General features: G+C 37.5%; 2 protein-coding genes across 3 annotated transcripts; both read left to right on the forward strand.

The window, feature by feature from the left end:
• The first annotated feature begins 299 nt into the window (after positions 1-299).
• LOC108018955 (uncharacterized) lies at positions 300-2,572 on the forward strand. Of its 2 annotated transcripts, none has more exons than XM_017086558.4 (5): positions 300-546; positions 747-1,062; positions 1,176-1,252; positions 1,387-1,792; positions 2,274-2,572. In XM_017086558.4, exons 1-5 carry the CDS (start codon positions 323-325, stop codon positions 2,487-2,489), a joined length of 1,239 nt encoding a protein of 412 aa, XP_016942047.2. In that variant the 5' UTR covers positions 300-322; the 3' UTR covers positions 2,490-2,572. The 2 variants fall into 2 exon arrangements, with proteins under 2 accessions (XP_016942047.2, XP_070853609.1); XM_070997508.1 differs by having other exon boundaries at positions 418-546; positions 701-1,062.
• Positions 2,573-3,838: 1,266 nt separating this feature from the next.
• Positions 3,839-6,748, forward strand: LOC108018856 (uncharacterized). Its single transcript, XM_017086445.4, has 5 exons — positions 3,839-4,081; positions 4,916-5,225; positions 5,291-5,367; positions 5,778-6,204; positions 6,272-6,748. Exons 1-5 carry the CDS (start codon positions 3,864-3,866, stop codon positions 6,563-6,565), a joined length of 1,326 nt encoding a protein of 441 aa, XP_016941934.3. The 5' UTR covers positions 3,839-3,863; the 3' UTR covers positions 6,566-6,748.
• The last annotated feature ends 2,170 nt before the right edge of the window (positions 6,749-8,918 follow it).

Consider the following 8,918-nt stretch of genomic DNA (forward strand, 5'->3'; position numbering starts at 1 on the left):
ATTAAAATGCAACTTTATATGAACATATGGGTGGTAAATGGGAAATAAATAGCCTATTGAAAGCACAGATAAGCGTTTAGTAATCGCACTTCTATAGACAACTTGCACTGTACATATATACTTATAAATTTCCATATCGCTTACTTATTTAAAGAATGCGAAAACGGGGAGTCCCATTATCCCATATAGCATACATATGTACACTAACAGTACTGAGCAATAAGATGGTCAGATAAGAGATGTACAGAATCAGCAGATTTCGGAACCCTATAAATACCGGCCCACTGATCAATGGCGAACCAGTCACTAATAAAATTTCGCGATGGATCCCGTGACAGCTGTGTTGTTAGCTGGTCTTTTTGTGGGGTTTATGAACTCATTACACGAGCCAAAGTGCCAGATTAATACGTCGCCGACGGCGCCACTAATAGTGACCAGCAACGGTTCCCAAACCATACTATCTGGATATTCCGGATTGATAGAAAGAAATAAAAGCGAGGAGATACAGTTTTATTGCGGCACTGGATTTATGTTTAAAAATGACGGGTTAGTTGTTGCTTGTTAATCAAATGTGCATGTATACCAACATTTATATTTTCTTGATAACAAGCTTGTGAAATATAATTGCTATAAAAAGATGAAAACTTTTACCAAATGTAAATGAATAATCAAATTCTCTTTCCCTGTCTTCGAAAATAAGAGTTCATAGTTAAAAATAACAATTCCAAATCGTTCGATGGTTTCAGCCAGTATCAGTTCGTTTCTGATCACAGGCTGGAAACGCTCATCTGTCAGCCAGATGGTAGCTTTCTTCTGAAAAACCATGGACTAAACATTCAGGGAGACAAGAGGAGTGTCCAATGTCGGAACGGAGTGGCTGCCTTGTTCGAGAGTCGGATTAGCTTACCCAACTGCAAGGACCAGTGGACTCTAATTTTGGGCTACGACTTTCAGGAAATGGGCTCCATAAAGAGTGTAGCCATGTGCTATGATAGCACCAAAGCCAATCTAAAATATTTAACCTATACAACGTATCCCGAGAGGCAAAGAGTTCTCGAAAAGGTAGGCAAAACAAAATATTCCAACTAAGAACTGAAAAGTATTTTATTTTAATATTTTTTGTAACCAGTTATGGATATTTCTCTTTAATTTTGATTTTACCCCCCTTGTTACAGACTCACTTGGGCGAGCTAAATAATCTTGGGCTCGATTTAAGAGTAGACCCTAGTGAACGACTCTTTAAAATGGCCAGGTGAGCTTAATGTGGATATTAAATTGGTATATGGGTATCAGAAATTATTAAATTGATTAATTAATTATAAAAAAAATATTAGCTAATAATATGAAGCAAATAATTATCCAATGTTCATCTTTTACCGTCTGCAGCCAGGCGGATGTGAATGCATTCTGGAGCAAGGAGAAGGCTCTTTCGCAGATGTTCGGCACCGGACCCTTCGACTATGCCAGTTTGGTGCAGGACAAGGCTCTGGGCGCCCAGGTGGCCGGCTACGAGGCCATGATGAGCGTCGTCTGGCTGCATAGCCTGCGCACCGGGAACTGGAGGCACTGGCTGGCGGCTCTGCGATCGGCCAGTGAATCCGGCGACCAATTCGAAGTCCGCCTCGGTGTCTCTGGTACCATTGAGCTGTTGGATGGCCGGGAACTGGCCATTGACCTTGCGGACGGCAACACCCTCTCCGTTCCCGCCCACATTTGGGCCCATGTGCGCGCCCTGCAGCCGACTGGAGCGTCCGAGGACGAGTTCGTCCTTGTAGGCCATAACTCTCCCTTTGTGAGTATACCAAACTAACAACTTGCGACATGGTTTAATGAAAATGGAAACGAGTATTTACAAACGATATGTTTCAAAAGAGTTGATTACCTACTCAGAGAGAAATATTCAAGCAAATTGTTCTTGAATTGAGAACATTCGTTCTTAAAAACTGTGTAAGTACATTTTGGTATCAATGTTCTCAATATCAAAACAAAATGGTGAGAAGGTAAAAGTTGAATTGATATACACTAATGACTGAACTAATAGTTTAGTTGTTGAGATGAACAATGTAAGTACCGCCAGTTGAACTGGATTCAAGAACATTGAAAACATTTTCCATTTCTTAAAAACATTTTCAACTCAGATGGGAACGTCAAAAATCTCTCTGTGTACAAATATATTTATCTGATTGGAAAGAAATTCAAGTGAAAGCTTTTTATATAATTTAACAGCAATTAGTGTTTGGCATTGTGTTAAGAAGTTCCTTATTCCTTTGCAGTTACGAATCGATCCATCTGCCGAACTTTGCCCATCGATGTGCGACCAGGTGTCCTGGCTGAAGGACACCCTTTTCGCCAGTCTCCACCGCTATCCCATCAACGGCTTGATGCTGTGCTGCCGAGTGAAGGATGTGGCCCAGAAACTGGACTCCTTTTACGGATCACCAGCGCTGGCCACAGGCACCACTGAAAACTCAAAGGCGCTCGAGCAGTAGATTCAAAATGAATACTTGCAAAAATACATTTGTAAACAATATATAAAGACTTGAATAAATAAATTTAAATTACGACTACAGTATGTCAAAGGATCTTTAATCGAGTCATTGTAAATTTAGATAGGAATGGATTGCTCAAATTGTGTTATACTATATTTGCAACTTCGATAGACTGGAATAAACTATTTCAGCTCTTGTCAACTGTACAAATTTTTGGACAAGCACAAATGTGTCTCTTTAGTTCTACAAAATTATTATATTCTACTATCACAACTGGGGTTTTGTTTAAGTCTCTATAACATCTGAATTAATTTTATTTCTAAGGTAAAATTAAATGTGAGTGAATATTAAGGCTACATTTCTTTCAGTATTTTCATTGTGCTTTGTACAAACGTATGTATAAGTAATGACATATATATAAATATATGGAATCCGCTTTGAATATGTAAAGAATGACATTTAAACATTAGGGTGGTTCACATTTATACGGAAATTATAAAGGTTCAACGTTCACATGCGTACTTAAAAAAATTAAAGAAGGCGTCTTAAGGTCTGTGCATTGTTCTTAAAATTTAAGACTTCTACGAACCTTTGGCTTTTAACAAAAGTTTATTTTAATCTGAGTTGTGACAATTTCAACCAAACATTTGTTTTATACCCTCCCTTACTTTAACAAATAATCCAACAATATTATATAATGACATATGGGAAAACGTTTTTTTTTTGACGGATCTCTAACTGGCGACTGTCTCGTATGATTAATTTTTAGGGAAACTTAAAGACCATTTAGACGTTGCTTAAAATAACATTTTTAAGTTTTCGAATACATTTGTTGCACCCCAAAATCTATCATAATTAAAGGTGAGAATAAGATTCTAGATTGTGGACCACCCTAACGCATATATATATATATATGTATATGTAATCTAGTGCTCTTATCGGTTGAAAAATTAGAAAAAGGGGGATCCCATGAGCTGCTAGGAAAACAAGTAAGCCAGCTTAGCCATCTACACTTATACATATGTAGACTTAATTGATAAGGTGTTTCTTATTTATTTTAAATTTTTGGCAATCTAAGTTTATTTTCAATTTAAATAATAATTTCTTTGGTTCGACTGTTATGGTTATTTTTTATTAGAGAAGGTGACAAATAACTATAATAGATTTAAAATATATATGCATATACATACATTGTATTTGGAATGGCATACTTTCCGACCCTTGGGTTATCGCTTTAGCGCTGTGCTCGGTGGAAATCAGTTCACAATTACGAGTTCACAATTGCAATAAGCAGCTTTGCTGCATCAGCAAACAGGCCCTATAAAAAGGATCCCCATCGACAGACCCAATCAGTTGAATTTTAAAATCGTCGCGATGTGGCCGATATACACTGTGTTCCTGGGGCTTTCACTGCTCTTAATTCTGCCCCAGGATGTGATCGGAACTTGTAAAATGGAAGCAGGTCCCAACGCTCCGCTCGTCCTGACGCAATTCGGGTCCAAGCTACTTTTATCCGATTCTTTTGGGACTTACGAACGGGAATATGGAGAAACTATTGATTTTTATTGTGGCAGTGGATTTTCGTATAACAGGTTTTATGATTTAATACAACTGGTTATTATTGGCGTGTTTCAGCTCTGCAAAAGGAACTACAATTTTCGTGACAATTTTTAAACGCAAAAAAGTTTAATTTCGAATTTTTTAGCTCCGCAATAGTAATAGTGTTATCAGAAGTGTGTAATACAGTGAAATTCCCAAAAGTCATCTTTCATTCCTATACAGAGTAAATTCTGACGTTCTCATCTGAGTTGAAAATGTTCTTAAAAATAGAACGAAATTTTTCAAATTGAAAATGTTTTCACTTTGCCCGATTCAAGTGTAATGGGCGTTATGTACATTTTATATATCAACAAAAAAACTATTAGTTCAGTCAGTAGTGTATACTTATCAAAATGTTGTTAAATAAACTCAATTTAACTTTTCCCTTCTCACCATTTCGTTCTTATATTAAGAACAGTGATACCAAAATGTACTTCCACGGTTTTTAAGAACGAATGTTTTTAATTCAAGAACAATGTACTTGAATACTACTTATCAAAATGTTGTGAAATAAACTCAATTTAACTTTTCCCATCTCCCTTATATTGAGAACAGTGATACCAAAATGTACTTCCACGGTTTTTAAGAACGAATTTTCTCAATTCAAGAACAATGTATTTGAATATTTCTCTCTGTGTAGGCAAGTAGTGTTTAGGTCGGAACGGTCAAAATCAAAAAAGTTCTAGATTCGTTGCCTGGATTATATTCGCTTGGGGCATTGCATTTTTTAAGTTTTCAGATTAAATTGTTATTTTATTGGAGTACTATAGTACATAGCTGCTTGATTTGGTTTTAAGCTGACTCTTTTCTTGTTTTACTTTAATTAGGGACGGATATGCGGATACGTTTAAGGAAACTGTTAAAGTTACAGTGTACTGCAATTCTAATAGTTTATTTTACGACCAATGGATGTCAAATCGTATAAGTAATGTTCAGTGTCTGAAGGGATCGTGGCAGATGTTTGAAAGTAAGACCAGCATGCAGAACTGTGAGGGCGACATGACACTCGTTTTGGGTCATGAGTTCGATGAAAAAGGTTCAATAAAAAGTGCGGCCTTGTGCTACGATATTTTGTCCTCTCGAATGAAATATATCGGCTACACGACATTTCCAACCAAAAACCGAGTTATCACAAAGGTAAGTTTTTAATAGCTGAAATTCCGTTCAAAAAAGTTAGAGTGTGCATATCTGAATTTCCACAGACGCAAGTGGGCCAACTAAATGATATCGGATTGGACATAAATGTAACTTACCAAAAATATCTAGTCAAGACCGTGAGGTAAGTTGATTACAAATGATTACACTAGCTTGCAAAATAATATATTAAAAATGCTCCAAGAAGTATGATGGTAGTTCCTGGTAGAGTTGGACCCCTAGATCACAAAAAAGAGGTCACAAAATTATATATATTTTTTTAATTAAGCTTCTTTTTAAAGAAATATTTTTTGGTATCTCTGAGTTTTGTGATTATATCTCAAGTTGCGCCTAACCAATTAAGATGATATATATTTGAGTTTAAAACTATATTGTAAACCTTTAATTTTGCCAAATAAATGAATAGACTACATTGATTATTTTCGGTAAACTTTTGAAAATGTGGAATTTTTTTTTACTCGAGAAAAATGTCTACCAGGAACTACCATCATGTTCTATCAAATGCTTTTATATGAATTATATATTTTTGTAAAGCCAGGGGGAAATCGACGCCTACATGGCGAAGGAAAGGCAGCTGGCGCAGTTGTTCGCGGGGGAAACCTTTCAGATCGGCAGTCTGGTCCAGGACGAGGCTGTTGCCAGGCAATTGCATGGTTACGAGGACATGGTGTCCACCATCTGGATGAGGGCCTTGCGTGCTGGCAATTGGAAGCACTGGATCCAGGCAATGCGCGATGCAACCGAGTCGAACCACTTTGATGTACGACTGGGCGTGTCCGGTTACCTGGAGCTGCCGATGGCCATCGGACGACCCTGCAACGTCAGCCGTTCGCTGAAAATCGAAATGGCGGACGGCAGCTCCATCCCGATACCCGCCCACATTTGGGCCCATGTGCACGCCCTGGAGAAAACGGGTGGCGTCCAGGACGAGTTTGTCATCATAGGCCACAACTCCCCCTTCGTGCGTACATACATACATATGACTAACTCATTGTTAATAGCCTTCATTATCTTGTCCATCCTACCAGTTAAGCAACAGCGACTTTTGCCCCTCCATGTGCGACCAGGTGTCCTGGCTGAGGAGCAGCCTGTTCGGCAGTCTCCGCGAGTTCCCTGCCTACGGTTTGGTGCAATGCTGCCGGGTGGAGGATGTGGCCAGCAAGCTGGATAACTTTCCAGGTGCGTTTGCCTCTGTGAATGCCACCAGGAACACCGCGGAGGTTCAGCTATTGGACTTGTTTACTCGTACGATTGACACCACGACAGTCCCTAATCCGGAATACGACGACCCATACTACCCAGAAAATGTTATTAGACATTAGTTTCCAAAATGTTAGGTGCAAAAAAAACAAGATATAACTATTTAAAAAAATTTAAAGTTTAAAACCATTTATGCAGAGTTTGAAATTTTAAAATGATTCCCAGGTGAAAATTTGCCTTGTTTTCTATGTGTAATTTAATCAATTGCTTTGTAGTTTAAACAATAAAGTTATAAGTTGAGCATATATGACTGAACTATATACATATAACAAATGGTTGTGGGGGAAATATAACAAAAATTGTTGAGCATAAATAAAAAATTTGGAATAATATGAATATTTTATTTGTAATACCCTATTAATATTTTGTTGTTTTTACTTTTTAACAAGAGGTGGGGATCTATACCCATATATAAAAAGAACATTAACCTTTGATCTTCAGATCAATGCTTGATCTTAACTTATACAAGGAGTATCAATAAAATGTATATGTTTTCATGAGGATGTATGTGTATAATAACGCATTATTAGTCTCGGTTCCCCGTAACGATCTATTTGTAATACACCCCGCCAACTATGCCCCATAAAAGGACCTCGTCTCGTGGGATCGACCTACTTTCACAATCGCAATCGCAGTCGACAGGCGACAGGTCAAATGGACTTTGGCTTATCCCGTCCTGTGACCACGTTTATTGCGAATTCCTGCCGTCGGTGAACCACCCCCCCCCCCCCTCAGCGAGTACAACTGGAAGCCACAAGGGGGCGGAATGTCGAGTCACTTTCATTATCAACAAAACAAAAGAAGGATGGTCGCCGTGAGAAACGCAGAACCGAATCTGAAATGCACTTCTAACACTTCATTTACCTGTGATTTGGAAAATATAAGCTTTTTTAGACTGCCTAACATCAGTGAATCTGTATCACAAATGCATAATTAAATTCCTGCTTAATGCGAATTTATTATACCATAATGAAAACACCAATAAATTATATAAGTTTGCAAACGAAATTCATATAATTAAGCAGAAGCTGGTAATAATAATTATTGGGCATCAGTAATACGTTCTAGATACGAAACCCAAACGTGTTCAGATACCCTTTTTGGGCCACAAAACAAAACGTGGCAAAGGCCACAAAGGCCATTAACGCAATGGTCGGGGGGGATTCTTTTTTGTTTTTGGTCTGGCAAAGGGCAACGAGTCAAAGGCAAACGGAATTTCTTGATTAAGTAATAGGAATGTTGGGTCCACACAACCAGAAATGTCAGCGTTCTATCTCGACTCTGACATTCCTTCAAATGGGTGTGAGCTTTTGGGCCTTATCCTGGCAAAAGTCCTGCGACCACTGGCCAAGGACGAGTCAATAAAGCATACTGATTAATGTCAATTTGTACTTGGATATTTTGCATAAATTATGCATAAAACAAAGCAGCAAACAACATGGCAGAAAAAAATACACAATTGGTCCCCAAAGTGCCATACCGCTGCCACGCCCCCCTGGCCTTAAATGATTGGGCGGCACAGGGGCATTTAAGCCGATTTCAGTCGCTTTATCCCATACCACACAGTACAAATACCCAACGATTACCACCAAATATCACCGAATAGCACAAAAAGTGGTTACAAAAAAAGGACAGACCAAAAAATTTTAAGTCTTAGACTAAAGATTGTGGTACTATTTTTAATTTCTGCCCTTTTAAACAGGAAAACTATATTAAAATGTTATTTAGACTTAGAAAAAATATATATAAGTAAATTTTAAAATAACCACTGAATGTTTAATTGAGATGCTTCTAAAAATGTCCAAAAGATTTAACTGGTTAACTTCAAGTTTACTCTTAACCTAAAGATTGCTTAGCTTTCTTTTTTATATTTTAATAAAATAAATAATCATTTTAATATATATATTTAAATAACAAATTAGTTCAACATTTTCATAGATTTAGTATTGTTTTTTTTTGCCTATTAAGCAAACATAGAGAATAGCTCTGCCGCCACACATACGGTGTACAACAGCAGTCTTAAAGTCAGTCACAAATAATAAATGTACATAAAAGATAATAATATAATATAATATTATATAAATACGGGGTATTTTAAAGTCGACCACCTGACAATAACTGACTTAATGTGCTCCTTAATGCCAAAAATGCGGAAAAGCCTTCATAAAAGCGAATGAAATTACCACAGACTCCGTGCGGAGGTCCTTTGCAGGTTCCTCCTGCAATGACAACAAGAACAACCATCAGCCACCACAAAAAATGAAAAATAAAATAAATGAAAATTACAAGAGCAACGAAAAAAATGAAACGAAGTGAATCTGTGTACAAATTTAATTTTCCCTTTTTTTTGTTTCGCCTTTTTCCCCCTTCAAACTTCCCCCACAAAAGCCGAACGAAAATGTCACATAATCAAAT

Source organism: Drosophila suzukii, chromosome X (assembly GCF_043229965.1).
Source record: "Drosophila suzukii chromosome X, CBGP_Dsuzu_IsoJpt1.0, whole genome shotgun sequence".
NCBI classification, from domain to species: Eukaryota; Metazoa; Arthropoda; class Insecta; order Diptera; family Drosophilidae; genus Drosophila; species Drosophila suzukii.